Raw genomic sequence first — 18,260 nt, 5'->3', positions numbered from 1 at the left:
AGGGGACAATAATAATCCCGTTGAAACTGCCGAGCATAAGAAAAATGGAGTGAAAGGGAGCTTTGTAAACTCAATACACACGCATGCTACAGAAATGTTTTTGGATAACAGTAAAAAGACAATTTGGGGTCCCCTCAGAATCCACAATCTCATGCTCCAGACAACCCAATGCCAGCTTGAGTCCTTTCAGGGGTGAAACACGGGCAAGATAAACTCTCACCGGTTCATGACAGCACTGAGGAGTTCACTGGGATGTGAGAAGAACTGTCTTCAGGCAACAGATGCAATAGACACACAAACTTGCCTCCAGCCAACTGCTCGCTATTTGCCATGGCTCCCTTAAAAGTTATAAATACAACTAATTAGTCTGCCGCCTTTTTCAGGCCTGCAAGAGGTAATGACCTCCCCTCCACACCCATCACCCCATGCCCACACACCCTTCTCATGGGATCGGAATGAGTGCTTAATAAGTGCTAAAACAGACAGGAGCAGTATATATAACGGCCCTCAGAGATTTCTCCATCTCACCACCCTTAGCTTTCCTTTATCATTCTTGCTCTCATTAAGGAGTTTTTAATTGCTGAAATTTCAACAAGTCAACGCGGAGAGTCCAAAAGTTACTCGCTGAGTGTCTTTACAAAGGGCTGGCATTTCTTTTTTACAATCTCAATAGATTTTGTCCCATTTAATATTTGGAAAATGAGCCAACAAGCTAAAACAGAGCTGTCAAACGAGGAGTCCAACAGGGGAGTGTGTTGGTACCCCCTGAGAAAATGGTGGCAGTCCAGCAGGCTTTTCAATCAGGATCTTGGCCTGCCACCGTTCCTGGAGCCAGGGGACCCTCGGTGGAGGGATGTGGACCGGCTCCAGAGGAGTCTGGCAGCCTGCTCCTGGCCAGGGTACATTCCCCCTCCGCTGTTTGTGCCCTACATCTCTGCGTCAGTGTATCACTCTGGCCAGAAGATTAGTGAGGAGCAGTACAAGTGGAGGGTCAACCTGGAAGTGGCTCACTTCTTTCCCTCAGACATTTTTGTCAGCGTCAGCGACGGATTCCTGGAGGTCAGAGGTACGTTAAACAAACCTGTTATTTAAACAGCTCTATAGGTTCACTTAGCAGCGTTATTCACTTTTACACACAGGATTGTTTTTGCTCATAATAAAGTAAAACCAAAACAAATCTATCTAATATTATCTCTAAGACTAACTGTTATCTAAATAGACTCAAGTTTCACAGGATAAACCCCTTTAAAACTAAAGACTAATGGAAAGGAAGCTGACTGTAACAAAATTAGAAAGCTGCTTGAATAATGTGCTCGGGGAAATCAAAGCTCTGCGGCAGAAATTAATTTGTATGTTGAGTGGTTTCTCTGTGTGGCTTGATTCCTATGTGTGTCTTCCCCATAAATGGTAATCCATCCCCAGGGAAACACGAGGAGAGGCCAGATGAGCATGGATTTATTGCCAGATGTTTTACAAGGAAATACAGGTACTGTATGCAAAGTAAACACCGTTGTTAACCTGTTGACAATTATGTACCCACAGTTAAGCCTTTTTCAATCCCTAAAATGCTCCCTAGAATGAAACATGATATTAAGTACATCAATTTGACTATTTAAATACTGGCACTTTTATGTAGATATATTGTTAACAGAATCCTGTCTTTGTTCAGGCTCCCCGAAGACCTAGATGCAACCAAAATCGTCTCCACTCTTTCTGCTGATGGTATCCTGACTGTAGTAGCACCGGTTTCCGATAACTCAATTCCTGCTGACATCATCATAAAGGTGATGCTAAGCTAAGCAAATGTGCTGCTGGCTGTAGTCTTAGTCACTTTACCAGACACAAAAAACACTGTTGTCAACCTTTTGCATCCAATGCTTAGCAAAAAAACACATAAAAAAAAGGTACCATTGTTTTGAAAGTGGCCTGTCATAAAAACAATTCACACACACCCGAAATACATTTTTGAACCAGAAAATGAGCATGATGATCAATGTTGTTTCAATATCCCTCTTGAGTTTCAACTTATGCATTGACAGTGAGGAAATGGGTAGAGTCGAGCAACCTTTTCCAAATATGTATTTACAATACAGGTGGAGGTGGAGGCGACTGGAAAGGAACAGGAGAAAGAAGAAGCCCCTGATACAGACCCAGGTAGCTGCAGAGCCCCAGAGGCCCCATGTCTGCCGTCTGCAGAGGATGACGGGAAAGAGTCTCCACTAGAGGTCCATGGAGCTGGGCTTGAAGAGAGGAGGGACCAGGAGGAGGAGACCCTTGAAAAGCCAGCTGGAGAGTCCCACCCATCAGCGCCTGTAGATGACGAAGGCATAGAGAATTTCCAAGTGTCTTCTGAGCACAATGAAGCCCAGGAAATCCTAGAAATTCCAGACACAGAATACCAAGAACCAGCAGTGGATGGAGAGATACAGCCAGGCTCAGGGGAGACTACTGATGAGATCACCCACCCTGAGGGGCAAGAGCTAGGCAAGAGTCCACCGAATGATGCCCCAAGCCAAGAGTTGGAGGTCCCCGACATAAAACAAGAAAACTGAGTACAAACACAAGTTTTCTCCAAATGTTGCACCAACATACAGAAACAGCGTGCACTGCTTAACTTGCACCAGTTCAGATGCATTTTAGATACAATATATAATAGCCATATATAACCATGCTTCCATTGGAGCTCCAATAAAGCAATAGCATGTGAAAATGTTAGAAACTGTGTTGGCGTCACTCATTATTTATACATGAATTTACTTCCTCTTAATCTTGAAATGATCATGTGACTTTGCAACCATTCATGAATAAGTGATCACATTCATAGCCACCTCTGTGTGGGTGCTAAAATGGAAAAGGTGATTAATTATCATGCTGTAGTCACTTCTACACGAGTAACTTGCCCAACTATGCTGTTGCCACGGCAGCACAATTGTGTGCATTATCAAATACCATTAAATACAGCAGTTAAAGTGAGCTCATGACACAAAACAAGCGCAGTAGTGCCGACAATGGAGGCCATTTGGTTTTTTTTCAATTAAAAAACTTTTCAAACTGATCATTCCCTCCTGATTCCAATGCACTGAGAAGATTAAAAAAATATTGCATCACATGACACATGCATAGCAACTGCCCCAATTATTTTGCACTTGCATAAAAGGCTCTGGTGGTGCTGCTTCTGTGCGTTCGTCCCATTCTGCAAACACCAGTGCCAATCTCAGCCCGCACTAAGCCCTTTGCTAATCTGCTGCCCAATTCCTTCTGTTATCCAACAATAACACCACAGGCTCCCATGGTGCCAGGCCAGTGAGTGGCATGATTCTCAATAAAAGACACAGATGTTATAACACGCTGGGAGATTGGCTGGACAGTTTTATTGCGTCAGCCGATACAAAGACATGGGCAGAGAAGAAGGCAGGAAAAAAACGTCTTTGGCAAACAAGGGAGTCTGTCCGCTCCAACAATCATGCAGCCATCTTCCTGAATGCTCAAATAGAAAAGAAAAAAAATGCAAACCATATTGCAAAAACCTGGAACACTTTAGATTCATATTTATAATGAATTGGCACATGTTGAAGTATATTTACAATACTCTTTGGTAGAATACAGTATGAATGCACACAATTCACACTTTAATGAAGCCACAAAAGGTAGCTTGCTTTCGTTTCTTGTCAGTTTAAGTGACATTCATTAACACAAAAAATAAACAACTGTAAAGTCAAGGCACTCCAGTAAATAAAGGCACATTAATTTCAGACCAACAAAATCACATATAATACGTTTGATGCAAAGATAATAATAATCATAAATACAAATTTGATACACATACAGTGTTATATTGACTTACTGGTAAGGGAGAATTATTTGGCTTATAATGTATAAGTGGCCCAGCTGATATTTCATGACCTCGGTATATAGCCATATATAATATTAAAGCTGCACAAGACAAGTTCACACTATGGCTCCTCCATAAGCTGTTTGAACATTTGTGATCTTTAAAATGTGTCCAGAACGTTGTATGAGAATGTTCTTTGTTTCTGTCTTCAATCCCAGAGTTTCATTTTTGCTATTCTTATGGTCACGTAAAGTTTCACTTTACAGTTATTTTAACTGAAACCACAATCTTTTCCATAACCTGACCATAAAGTTGTGTTGCCTAACGTTACGTCTCAGTCAGTTTTACAACATGATACACTTCCTTTTTTTTACTTTTACAACAGTAGATCTGGATTGTCTTAGCTGATGCATTACACTTATATTAACAACCACTGATTTAATCAAAAGATATCTTTCAAAATCGTGCACTGAAATCTTGCACCGTGGCAAATCTATAGCATCTCTGCCAGTAGGGGGAGGCGACTCTTCACTACTCTGCTTGCATATATAACATTGTTGTCTTGTGCAGCTTTAATAAAGACATACAACAGGTCATAACTATTTACCTTACATACCTTCCCATTGGAATTTTAACAACAGGAAGCTATAGGTCACATCATTCATTTCATTCATCAATTGCGCAGGATGATTTGATAGGATAGTGAGGAGTTGGGGGTTTAGACCATGGGGGCCTCTTGGGGCTTGAGTGCCTCCACCTCCTGGTCCTCTTCATCCTGGGAGCCCTCGTTGCTGAAGAGGTAATATGGAGGCGTCTGCCGAGCTTCGATGATGAGGACGCCCTCGGGGGACAATGAGGCGAGAACGGTCAGAGGGTCCACATCTATTGGGATCCTGGTGAATCAGAGGAGAAGAGAAGTGAGAAAGTCTGTATGAGGGCTTTTTAATCTGTAAGCTTCTGTGTGTATTCAGCGGGTTAAAAAACGCCAATTGGAAGAACAAAAAAAGGGAGAGTGATTAGGAGAAACTGTTCACTTCCTGCTTGGAAGTCTTGCAAAACTCGGAAGTTGTCCTTCACTAATGCAGGGTCCTGTTTGGCCAATTACTAGGCCTTCATTATTGGTGCTTTCTCAAGAACTGCTCATCCAAACAGGTTCACACTCAATAATGCACTTCCCTTGATCCTCAATAATACACCCTCCAAGTATGAAGTAAATCACATGAACGGTTGTCAAGAAAAAAAAGGACAGCCATACTGTACATACAACCAGACTCCTTCCATTTTAGTCAGATAAGACTTGCTGTGCAAACATTGTTAAATGCTGCAATTTATTATGGACACTTTGTAAAAACCATTAAAACGCCCACAGTCTTAGCAGCGTATGCCTGGGAATAGAAAAAAAAGGAGGTTTGGGATTTTGACGGTTATTAAAAAACTTTCACCCTGTCCTCTTTGGCTAGCACTCACTCCAGACTCGCACAAACTAGCTCACACCCAAGGGATGAGCTGAAAGAGAGGATCTGAGTCTGAGGTAAAACATTTTCTTGATTCCAATTAATGAGAGGGTCTGTCTGCAGAAGTTCAACACCTGTACATTTTTATTGGTGTATACTTGCCTAATCTGCTGCTCTCATCTGTCACATAGGCAACAGCTAATTTTGTGTCTGGCATTTTTTTTCTCGCCTCTTCGCTTCACTTTTTGACATCTCTCATGCTGAATTGCCAGAGAGGAGCGAGATAATTGGCTTCCAAATCTTGCAGGAAGATATAAGGTGATGGAAAATCAGCCAAGCTGCAGTAGGTAAGAGATAACTGCTCACATGAAGCGCATCTAAAACGGTATATAACAAAGTTATTTAACGAGGTTACATTATCAAACTTCACTTTGGAATGAAAGTCATCTGCTGTAAAGACAAACACAGACATCAAGGCTAACTCTGTTCTTTGTCCAGACAGTGTGGCCAAATATGGGTATTGTAGGTTTTCTGTGTGAGCAGCCAAGTGTCTCTGGGAGTTAATATAAACATAAGGCTGGCCTGCTCAGACGTGAGACTGTGGGTTTAATTAGAGAGGACCCTCCACTGGCTTCCCACTCCACTGAGAAATACAAGTCAGAAGGGAAACGTCACCACACAGAAGCAGAGGTCACATCAGGTCTATTCTTGTAGAGGAACCAGCATTTAATTGAGCTCAGTCTGTTACCATACTGTATAGCTATACCTGCACAAAACCTTAGCTGTAATGTGTATATACCACAATAACAGACATGTATTTAATATAATTGGGAACCAGGAAGTTTTAAGAGCAACAACCTCTGAAAAATGGGGAATAAACTTTTAGAAAGATATCATACAAATTAACCTAAAAGGTGATGAGCTTTACAGGTCCACTACAGCATCAACCTCCACACAGACCAAACCCTCCCTTTTAAAATTAAGGAGCACAATAAAAAAAATGTTATTCAATCTGGAACAGAGAAAACAAATGGCAATTACAAAAAAATATAGAGAACATTTTAGAAATAATAGAAACAGTGGAATATAGTAAATCCAATTTAAATAGAACAAGACCAATACATGTACAAAGAGATAAGTTACATGAAGTAGTTCACTGAAAATGTCTTCACATCTCATGCGAGTGTTGGGTTAGGTCGAGAGTAAGTACAAATTACATCATCGAGGATGTGAGGGAGCAAGATAGAGGTGGCCCAGAGATTTGAAGAGAAACAATAATTTACAGTGTATCTAAACTAGAATAATATATGTACTAGACACAAACATACAAATAATCTTATAATCTGAATTTTTTCAACTACAGCTAATGGTGCATCTCATTGTAGGTATACTATATGTCATGTTCACCCTAATTTAGCATGCTTAAATTAGCTAATTATTGTTTAAAACAAAGTGAGGCTGAGGGGATTTTGTGATAACAACAACATTGAAATATTTCCTTCTGAACGGCTGGTGACTTTATAGAGAAAATGTATGTACACTCGTAATTTATATTTTTTGGGGAAAAACCCCATCTTTTGAGCCAATTTATCCAATAGCTGTTTGGCATTTTACCAAAAAAACACCAATGTTGGAGTCATCCATATTCACCCTCTGAGGACTATGAATGTCAGTACATGTTCATAGCAAAACATCCGTTAGGTGTTGAGATGTTACAGTCTAGACCCAAGTGATGAACCAACCAACTATTATTGCCATACATAGAGTCATGACACTACCATGGCTAATATTATAATATATAATGTTCATTAAGGAAAACATTAACCAAGGAGCCGATTGCTGTGAAGCAGTTGCCCCTCTTGACAAAGTCAAATCACTCAGCTGACGCATTACGTGGGACTCTGGCAAAAACCTTATCTGTCCAGCTCCGTGGACTTTATTTACAGTTCAGCACATCATTTATCTCACTCATTGATTTTGTACAACTGCCAACACACTGTTCAATATGCTTTCCCCCGCAGAGATGCTGAGACAGGGACATGGTAGTGTGTTCACTGACTGTGTAAAACATGTTCCATTTGTTCCTGACCTTTCTATAGACCTTTACCCTCAGAACTCAACAACAAACTCTTTGGTTAATATCTGACATATTTCAGGTTTAACAGAGGAAAACACCCTTTGAACCTGTTCAGCTGTTTACTGTCCATCTCCGTCTATCAATTACTTCTTTAAAAGGGCCCCATTATGCTTTCAGGGCTTTTGTCTTTCCTGTAATGTGTTATAAAGGTTTTTGTGCATGTAAAACGTCTGCAAAGACTAAAATCCTAAAGTTCCCTCTCAAATGAGTTTCTCTCCCACACACTCCCCCTTGTCTATAAACGCCTTGATCTAAATCCTTTGTTTACTTCTGTAGCATAATGACATCACTATGTAAAATGTCTCTTCTTTTGGCTAGTTTTCAACACATTGTACATAACAGGGCAGAAACATCTCTAAGCCAATCACAAGAGAGCCGGCCAGCTAACCAATCAGAGCAGACTGGGCAATGGTCTCAGACAGAGGGTGAAAAGAGGTGCTGCAACACAGGCAGTATGAGAAAATAAAGACCTTTTTGAACATTAAAGCATGGAAATATGTCACAGTAGAGGCGCAACATACAACTAGAAAATGCATTTCCTGCTGAAAATGCGTGTGAATGCTGTAAATTGTGTACATTTGTTGCTGAATTTAGCTGAAAATGCAGAAAAAGCTGAATATTGTATTAGTTGAATGGTCAGCTGCTTTAGCTACAAAAACCAAGTAAGTGTGTTGCTGAACTTAGCGGAGAAATGCAGAAAAGTGAAATGATTTGAATCAAAATGGTTACAGCTCAAATGCATTGCAATACCTTTGTGGAAAACTTGAAAGTGAATAGTTAAATGGGAAGAGTATGAAAAATAGTGAAGAAGCTTAATATTTAAAGAAAAGGTTTAAAAAATGTATAAACAACAAAATGTATAGCCTCAATGTCCTGAAATAGCTGAATAATTTAGTTGAATGGTTTCTGTAGCTGAAAGTAGGCTGAAGGAGGTTGATATTAAATGTAAGTAGTAGTGAATGAATGTGTATTAAGAAGATAAAATAAAATAAAAACGCTTTGACAAGCAGCAGAATATTTTAGCTGCAAACTTTTGAACTATAACCATACGTCAACAATAATGTATAAAATATGTGGAACGTGTTGAAGTCAGTATGAAGTCTCCATCAGATATAATAATAGGCTGAGACAGTCTCCAGTCTGTGTGTTTGTGTTTGAGTTGACAACGTTATCAAACACCTGTGTGTGAGCCCAGAGATCAAAGGTTACCATGGTGATGTGCAGTGATTTGTGAGAGGAGAGCCTTTCCATTGTTCTGAATGAGAGATAAACCTATTACATTTGTAACTATAGTTTAGAAACAGTAGCTGCTATCGGTAAAATGTCAACGCGTGCAGCATGTCAGGACTCTGACAAGCGCCTGAGTCTGCTTTTTGTGTACTTTCAGGTCAATAATGTGGCATTTTTGGCAGATTTACTAAAGATGTGCAGCTGCTGCTCTGAGGAAAGATCAGGCTGAATTTACAATGGGCCTTAATGGAGACATGTTGAAAGTTGTTGTCACTTCATGCCCTCAAGAGGCATTTTGCTTAATTATTATTATTAATTGTTCAACCTAAGAGAGGTATTCTTACAATTCAAGCATAAAATGATGTCCCGGAAGTATACTGTAGGGTTTGGGAATTATGGCAGGTTTAAAAAAAACATTTAAGGCGAATTTCAAGCTCTCATCCACTCTAGCTCTAACATCACGCACTCCAAGCCTTAACGAGCTGCGCAATAGAGTGCCACAGTGACGCATCCTAAAACCCGGAAGTGAACTTCTTCCGTTTCCTTCGACAAAAACCTATGCATTTTTTCCATAGGATTTTGAAAAATAGCTCGAAATAAGGTCTGTGGTTGACACAAATTGAAGAGACAGATCACGTTTTGTTCAGCCGGATAATATCCACATGTTTACCCTACTTTTATAATTTTCGAATCATAAATCTAGATTTAAAATTCGAAATTATAAAAGTAGGGTACCGGAAGTGGTAAAATGCTAACTTACTTCCGGGTTTTAGGACGCGTCACTGTGGCACTCTATACACACTAATGTTAAAATCTGAAGAAGGCCTCTTTACCAAGCTCCAAACTAATTTGAATATCTCAAAAAGTGTAAAAGATATCAGAAATCTGAATACAATTTTAATAGCTGCATGTCTTGTGATCATTTTAAAGTTGGAATGAAGTCTCTAGCTGAATGTATGTGGAAGGGGTAGTATTTAATTAGTAACTAATTATGAAACCTGAAAATGAGCATAATATGGCCCCTTTAAATACACTTTTTGGAAGTTTCTACCCTTTCTTTAATCTGCATTCTCCCTTGTTATTGGAGCATTAACTTTGCATTTATTTATAACCATTATACAATCATTGGGGGGAAATAACGTTTAAAGTAAAAATGAGTCAACTATTAAATCAATCACCAACTAGTTGGGTTTTTGGTCATTTCGAGTATTTGTTAAATAATTACATTACATTACATTTCATTTAGCTGACGCTTTTATTCAAAGCGACTTACAATAAGTGCATTCCACCAAGAAGATACAAACTTGAAGAAAACAGAATCATATAAGTACATTAGGTTTCATAGAGCCAAACAATTTCAAATGATACTCAATAGGCTTGAGAGAAGCCAGTCCTTTGTTGTATAAGTGCTTTGTTAATACGTAAGTGCTTAGTTAGTATATAAGTGCTTAGTTAGTATATAAGTTTTATTTTATTCATTTTATTGCTCGAAGTGGAGTCGATTACAGCTCCTGAAATGTAAATACTTGCTAGTTACTGTACTACTCTATTAACTTAATATCTTTGTTGACAAATCAAGACATTCAAAGACAAAATCTTACACTTGAAACACTGGTTGATACTTTAAACACTTTTCTGACATTTTATAGACCAATTAAAATTGCTTAATCAAAAATAATTGGTGGTTTCAGCCCTGACTTACAGTACGTTTAATTGTGAGGCACATAAATATTTCCATTGAATGCTTCCTTATATTTATACTACTAATTTTGCATTTGAACTCCACTGAATAAAAGTAATGTCGGCCATTATTCTTAACAAAAGAAACAGAATGAGCTAGTGCTTCAATTAAAAGTACATTCCCAGTCATACTAACTTGTACTGTGGCTCTCCTGTGCTATCTCCCTCTTTCATATACGTAGAGGATTTGGGTATCGAGGTCAGTTATTTATATATAATCCCCCCCCCCCACCCTCCACCAGCAGTCATTGGTTTTAGGTTGTGCTTAGCTGAGGAGCACAGGCCTGATCTGAAAGGCTTTCCAATTAAAAGCATTGTGATATGAACACTGCGCGGCTAGCACAACTGCTTACTAATTAGCTAACGGGAAATGAGCAGATCCGGAGTGACGCGCCAGCGAGACGCCGATGCACCCCAGCGATTAGCTCTGCTGTTTGAAGTCTTCTGCTGCCCAATTACAGGCGGAGAGCCAGCAGGTTGAGGAAACTTCTATGGCCTGTTTGGCTTGAATGACTAACAATATGAAAAGTCGACAATGTGCGAGACGTTGGTGCAGGTCTGCTCGCATCAACAATACTTTTCCTCGAAGTAAATGTTTCAGTATTCTAGAGTTAGTGAGTGTTGTTTGGAGTTTAGGATTCTTTTTTTCAAGGAGAGTTTGTTGTCAACTCAATGCTGGTTTAAGTTTGGAGCAGCTGTTTTAAGGCCCAGATACACCGGCCAGTCACCTGAGAAGTCGCCGACGCCGACACCGAATGTTGCGTCGCCGGACTCTCCTGCGTATTTGCCGACATCGCACACTGGAACACACCGCAAATCCGAGCCGAGCACGTATGAATTGCGTATGCGTGAGTGGCAATAACTCTCCTTACCAGCAGGCGGCGGTAGTGTGTATTCATCATTCAAAAGAGGCAACAACCGGAAGACAGAGAAGAAGAACAGACTCCGTGATATAAACAAACAACAAATAGCGTTTTTCTTTCCATTTTTACTCTCGTTCATTGAAAACATAAACGAACAGGAGCTCTATAAACCGATGAGGTGAAATAGCCGTCCGTGTGTGTTCCATCTTCCATTTGAAATCATTTGTTTACCTCCCTCACTTCCGTTAACGCTTCTCATGCACTGATTTGCTAGCTGAACAGCCAATCAGTGTTATCCCTTTGTCCGACTTCCGGTGGTGTTCCCGACGCCGATTCAACATGTTGAATCGGCAAGAAAAGGCGTCAAGTTGGCAGAAAAGACCCGACGGTGCGGTGCACACCACTCCGAATAGGGCGTGCCCACGCTCATGTTCGGCCCGACTCCCATTTACTGACGATTTCGGGCAGGTGTATCTGGGCCTTTAGGGCTGTGGACTGATTTGACTTTTAAGTTCTGAATAAACAGCAAGGACAATAGCACAATGTTGTCATGTTGTTGAAAGGGGAAATGCTTCGCCGTATGTCCATGTATTAAGAGTCGGTTTCCGTGTGCACAGAAAGGGCTGCTGTTAACATCGGTTTGTACAGCAGCACTGCGCTAAAACAGCTGATCACAACGTTCACCCCCCCCCCCCCCGTGAGAACGTTGTGTGCACCCCGGATAATAAGTACCCTTTCCTTTATGTTCTAAGGCCACGTTTACACAGAGACGAAACTAGTTGTTTCACCATAGAGAGTATCCTGGCTGCTTCACGGCCTGGTACGGCAGCTGCACCGACCTCAATCGTAAGGCTTTACAGAAGGTGGTGAAAACTGCACAGAACATCAACAGGACGGAGTTGCCATCCATGGAGGACCTTTACTCCCAGCGCCTGGGTAGATCTGCGGACGAAACGCTCTGGGTGGCCAAACGGTGCTGTGTGTACGTCCTATACGATCATTTCCTGATAACGATGACGCCATAGCCCCGCCTCTCCCCACCTCTGCTGCTCACTCCTGTGTCACCCGCGTCATTGCTGATGTGTTTCGCCAACAACAATGGCGGATCACAGGGTTGCTTTCGTGCTCCAGACGCTACTGACCATGCTACAGATGTTAGTGCAAAGTCTACAGCTCCTCTACAACAACCATCAGCAACAAGTGGACATAGAGAACTACATGAACTACATATTGCTAAATCCAGCGCGGAGAATAAACAGAAGGGCAACCAGGCAACCATGCTCGGGGGGTCTTCTTCGCTGCTTTCGGTGTATTTTGTGGCGGAAGTACAGCGCCACTTACAGGTACTACAGCGTCTCCAGCGGATCGAGCGGCCTCTTTTGGACGGACACGTTTCTTGAGCCAATTCCGTGTGGACGGAATACTTTTTTGATAACGACATCGGTTCGTTTTCATCTCCGTGTAAAACGTGGCCTAAAATACATATAACTTTTCATAACACAACAAAAGTAACTACAATGGTTCTGAATAGAAGGAGGAAAGAATGAACAAAGTGACAGAGAGGACTAGATATGTTTCTCTGAAAAAAATTTAAATCAGCAGGAAAAGAGTATAACAAATGACTAATCCACCCAGGAAATATTATTCCTTATTATTTGGATTAAAACAAAAAAGACAGATTAGTCAGCTAATCATAACATGTATGTGCCTGCGGTTCAGATTTGACTTTTTTATGTTTGAATTATTAATTAATACCTAGTTCAGAATTCAGGTAGCTTACCACTAGCTCAGTGTAATTAACCCTTGTCCTTTACCACCGGGGGTAGAAACCACAACTGTACTGCATTCATAAAAACTTTTTGGCATAAATGTAACAACACTTCCACACATATAATATCTTGAATATGTAGTGAAATTATACTCACTGTATTTTCTTTGTGAAATTCTTTGTCACTATGCCTCCTTCTTCCTGCTTCTCTTCATGTTTTCCTGTTAGTAAAGAAAAAAACAACATCAGCAGATGGGACCCTGGGACAGTTTTTGTTCTTACTTTGTTCCCAGAATTTTTGCAGGCAGCTCGAACAGAAGATGTGGTTGCAGCTTAGAGTAACTTTAAATAACCTCAGATATGATTAAGCTCAGTATTGTGCAATAGTTTGAACATTTAATGGATCCTAAACAAGTTATCATCAGTTCAAAACCACATCATGTACATTTAATGGCTCTTTAATCCTCTAAATATAGCAAAAAGCTACAGAATGGATTTATATTCAGAAGGTTATGGTGACACTGACATTAAAAAACACGTTGCATTTGGCACACACAGTTTCCCGTTGCTCAACCACAGCAGTGTTTTCACTTTGGTGCCTCTGGGAGGGTTGCAATGGGAACATGTTGAAATGATGAACCAAACTTTTCAGTCACTCCCAAGTATGATCCACCTGCAGAAAGACACTTGGGGCATGTTTTTCCGAAGTTGGGGAGACAAGCTAAGGCTGGAAATCCCCCCCTCCCTCCACCCTTTTCTTCCTGGCTCTGTTTATGGCCGCTCCATCTCTCGGGCTGGTTAGCAGCTGCTGTGGGGCTGCTAAATATCCCTGCTCCCGCCAACAGTGTAGCCTGCACCCCCCGTCAGCCACAGTCTGCACTCCAGGCCTGACTATGTGCTACCCTATACCCCCACTGTGACGTCTCCGCCTGCAGTAAGTGCTGGAAAGATCGAGGGGCTGGAATGAAACTACAGATGAAACTATGCCTACATCACCGGTGAAGTCATAGCAGGATTATTTAAACTCCACCAACACTTAAAACTGGTCCCATTTCATGATTAACAGAGGTTTGGTCAGATAGTAATCCTACAGGGAGCTGCCTCTCCTTGTTAGTAAGTCTCTTACGACAGAGATGCCAAATTCCAGATGCCCTATGTAATGCTCCTGAATATGAATGTTCCGACAGGAGAGATCTTAGCGTCATGTACAACGCACTAAAAGTTATTTTCTGTCTGTACAAGTGTCAAGGACAGGGCTGTGGTTTTCACATTTGCAGATGAAGCTGGTACTTTGTGTCACAGAGGATTGCATATGCTGTGTGTCCTTTTGTACATGTAGCAAGCGCTAAATCCACAGAATCACTAATTGTACTTCGCTGTTTTTTATTTTGTTTTAAAGCTTCACTTATCCATATCTTTATAATAATAATGTGTCAAGGTGTTGCCCATGGTGAAGAACCCACAAAGACTAATCGTCAACTACTTTTTAGTGTCCTTCAAAAGAAACATATTGCTTTTTTAATGTCCAAACATTCTCTATTTTGATTCCTTCTCGTCTCACTTTTTTCTGTCGCCCGGGGCAGCTAATTCTTTTGGGAGGAAAAAATCTTATAAGACCACTGTTGTCTACTTGCCTTAAAACTGGCATACTCAAAACAATTCTCTGCCGTTGTCTCTGCAACAGTAAATGTCTCCAGGAGCACATTTTGCCAGTGAAAACAATAAAAAAATATAAAAATAGGCCATCAACACTGCTTTAAAAAGGACCAGTATGTGCGATTTAGTCGCATCTAAGGTTGAGGTTGCAGTTTCCAACCAACAAAAACAACCCTCCTTCATTTACAAGCATGTTAGGAGCTACGTCAACCTTCAGGTATAGTAAGTACGCAACAAGACCCTCTCTAAAGTTCAGTTTGTCTATTTTGGGCTACTGTAGAAACATGGTTGTGCACCCAGAAAGACTCCAAGAAGAGGACGTGCTCTAAATGTAGAGATCAAAGGCTAATTTTAAGCTAACAAAAACACACCCATTCAATAGCGTCCGGTGATTATACAATAATGTAGATGTATTTATGAATACATTTTTTATAATACAAGAGTAATGCTGGGATATTAAACAGATTGGATAGATTGTAGTTCAGTCTGCTTCTGTTGCTCGAGAACAAGCACCATAAAAGCAACATTTGTGACATTAATATTGTAGTAACAACACAATTTGTAGGTTTTTTCAAACTTTCCTTGTATCTGTTAAGGTTAAATTCTGAAGGATAAGAATAATGTTAAAATCCTCAGTAAGATTATAATTAAAATGGTACTTCCAGTGACTGTCACCAGGCAGACAATTGCTCTTGGACCGCTGGGGTGGACTAAAAGCATCAGATGAGTACACTTAGTTCATCTGGAGGAGTCCGTGTTCAACATTTGCTCCTACAGCTCGTACACCTCCGACATGCTTTTATCAAACTCCCTGTCACACTTTTAGAACGGGGTTGAGTCACTGGGGCTGATTGAATAACTCAACTGGCATACCAACAATGTGTTTATAAAAAACTCAGAGTCGGGGGGCCTGCTGTCCTCTGTGCCCTCCTCAGCCCCGGGTATCCCTGGAATCCATCCTTCGTTTGAATCACCGACATGAGGAAGCAAATTCTGAAACCCTTACTTCTAACCCTTACTCCCATAATCAGTGGGAGTGAGCCTGAACATGACACCAGCAGAACAAGGACTGCTGGGTAAAATCCTATTTCCAGAACATTCTCTCTCTCTCTCTCTTGGCGTGTCTTATTGTAAACAGAGACTGTTGTCACGGGCCTTGCCTCAAATCTAAATCGAGCTCATGGGCGACTGAGGGAGTGATTCTCCAGGAATCTGAAACAGGTGTCCAAGTTTGAGAATCTGCCTGCCAACGTGCGAGTCCCAGTCCCCAAAATCTGTACAGCTCGTCCACATCAAGACTCATTAAAGCTGAGCCCACCGAAGCTTTCATTGTGTGGCTTTAGATCTGTTTTCAAAGGTAAAGCGCACAGCCAGGTCAGAGTGAGGATCCTGAGAGATGCAATTCTGCCTTTTGATTGGGTTGTACTTCTGCTTTTTAATCAGCTAACATTTGTGTATGTGATTTGAGTGTGATTTTCATGTTCATATGGCTAACAGGATGGTAGTCTTAGCTGTATAAGAAAAACACTGGATTACCTGGGGAAGGTTTATAGATTATTTATAGACAGGCCAAATTCCCTCAAATTAAATCTCAGTACTCTGTGGGATAATAATAAAACTACAGTCATATAGATATTGAGAGTTTAGCAACTTCTAAATTCACCGTTAATAAAACGGTGTGTAATTTATACCATTAGCAATACTGAGGGCATGACCTCAATGTCCTTAATGGCAGCTGAAGCCCTGCATTTTTTTTTCACAAGCAAATGATACTATTTGTCTAATTGTTTTGGTTTGTATTCTATTAGTTGTGTTTTTGTGTGCACCATGTCTGACATTGAACCTGTAACTTCCATTTTGATTATGTATAATCCACATTTTAAGAATATTTGCACACCATTTGTTGTGTTTAAATGTGCTCTAAGTATAAATTGCTATTTAGGGAAATTGGGAAGTTAATAGGAGGGTAATACATTTTTCTTCCCTTACAGGCCTTCTTCCCCAATGAACCTGCTTTTAAAGTAACGTATCCTCCTGAAAAAGTAGTTGTATTTACTTCAGGCCTGTGCAACAACTCACCTGACACTTCTACAAAACCGTCTCTCGTTTTGACGTTTAATTCCTCTGGTTTGAAGCTGTGGACGTTCACGCAAACTTTCCAGGGTTCGCCCCCGGTGGTGGTGGGGGAGCTCCGGGAGGAAGGCTCGCCGTACATACTGGTGTACAGCGTGGGGCCTCCCGTGGACTGGCGTGAGGGGAAACCTGTGCGTAAAGTGGTGCTGAAGGGCGAGGAACTGAGGCGCGTGCCGAGTCGGCCCGGCCGAGCCCAGCCCGGCCAGTCCATGGACAGATCTTCGGGGAAAGCGGGCATCCCAAAGTCATCCTCCATAAACCGAGACCCCAGTTGATCCCTGAACGGAGACTCTCCAAACGGATCCCTGGGAAACCTCTGCCGGTTTCCCATCGTGTAGAAGTCTCCCTCTGCCATGTTAGTCCAGCCGAGTTAAAAACCAGTTAAAGGTCTGCCAAAAAACACCGAATACAAACTTTTCTTTTAAGATAAAAACTAATAAAAACAACAATGTGTGGTAAACTGTATCGTTATTTGGGTTTTGCGCATCACCGTTACGCAACAAGTCACCAGATTCAACAACAAACTGTTAAAGTGTGCTCTGGCTCTCCTAAAGTCCTCCTGGCTGTGGGTTTTATACTGGACGGTGATCACACAGACCATGAGTCGACACAGTGCAAATGTCGGGAAAGTGCTGGGAGGATCTGGAAAGCGGCAACACTGCAAAAAATATCCTGAAGAGAAGTTAAACCGAGTCTTTATATATTCAAAATAAAGATGATTTGGTCAAATTATAAGCATATTATACTTTAGATTAACTGTTCCAGCTGTTTGTAAGGGTAAATACAAGTGATTTAGTAATAGATTAGGTATAAATACTTACTGCTTTGGATATTTCTTGCAGTGCAGGCGCAACAGCTGACCAGAGAGCAGCCACCCCCTTCTCCAAATTAAGTTACTGTCCAGATGTCACTCAGACAGAGTTAGAGTTCCTCCTATTGGTGACTCACTTGCTTTTTAATAGAAGATAACACAGAGCTTCAGGTCAACACACTGATGTCACAGTACGGATAAAACAAAAACAGCTAAGAGAAGACAACTTTGTGAAGGAGGCTTGTGTTTACTGGGGGCAAATAAGTGTGATTTATAGGAGCATAACACATTTTATTCAGAACATGATTTTATAGAGCTTATTCTAAACACGCAGTGAAAGGGAAAGTTCATTTCCTGTGGACAATTCAATTTCCAGGTGTTATTACAGTGTGGAGTTCCCACTGACACAAGATAAAACGTGACAGTACGAACAACATCATTTTGCAATACGCTCTTTCATAATATTATGGAAAACAAGGGGGTTATGCATAATTCAACACTGAAACACTGGATCACTCTGGCTATGACCTTGTTATTGGGATTTTTTTAAATAACATGACATGATCAGAAGCGTCTTTCTTTAGCACAGACACATCTAGAGTCCATAGACGGGAATATTGTCTTCTGTTCCTCGAC

At 41.0% G+C, this 18,260-nt stretch overlaps 2 protein-coding genes across 2 annotated transcripts; one reads left to right on the top strand and one right to left on the bottom strand.

Annotated features, from left to right (window-relative positions):
- Positions 1–501: 501 nt before the first annotated feature.
- On the top strand, positions 502–4,266 carry LOC307043000 (heat shock protein beta-1). The gene is made up of 4 exons (XM_079687174.1): positions 502–1,066; positions 1,423–1,486; positions 1,670–1,784; positions 2,094–4,266. The coding sequence occupies exons 1-4, from the start codon at positions 700–702 to the stop codon at positions 2,550–2,552; spliced, it is 1,005 nt and encodes a 334-aa protein (XP_079543300.1). The 5' UTR covers positions 502–699; the 3' UTR covers positions 2,553–4,266.
- hspb8 (heat shock protein b8) lies at positions 3,350–17,400 on the bottom strand. The gene is made up of 3 exons (XM_079687175.1): positions 16,760–17,400; positions 13,182–13,245; positions 3,350–4,725 (listed from the first exon to the last, which is right to left on the bottom strand). Exons 1-3 carry the CDS (start codon positions 17,166–17,168, stop codon positions 4,551–4,553), a joined length of 648 nt encoding a protein of 215 aa, XP_079543301.1. The 5' UTR covers positions 17,169–17,400; the 3' UTR covers positions 3,350–4,550.
- Positions 17,401–18,260: the final 860 nt, after the last annotated feature.

This window comes from Notothenia rossii, assembly GCF_949606895.1.
Source record: "Notothenia rossii genome assembly, chromosome: 6".
NCBI classification, from domain to species: domain Eukaryota; kingdom Metazoa; phylum Chordata; class Actinopteri; order Perciformes; family Nototheniidae; genus Notothenia; species Notothenia rossii.
The sequence above is the reverse complement of the archived record's forward strand: the minus strand, read 5'-3'. Positions and strand labels throughout refer to the sequence as shown.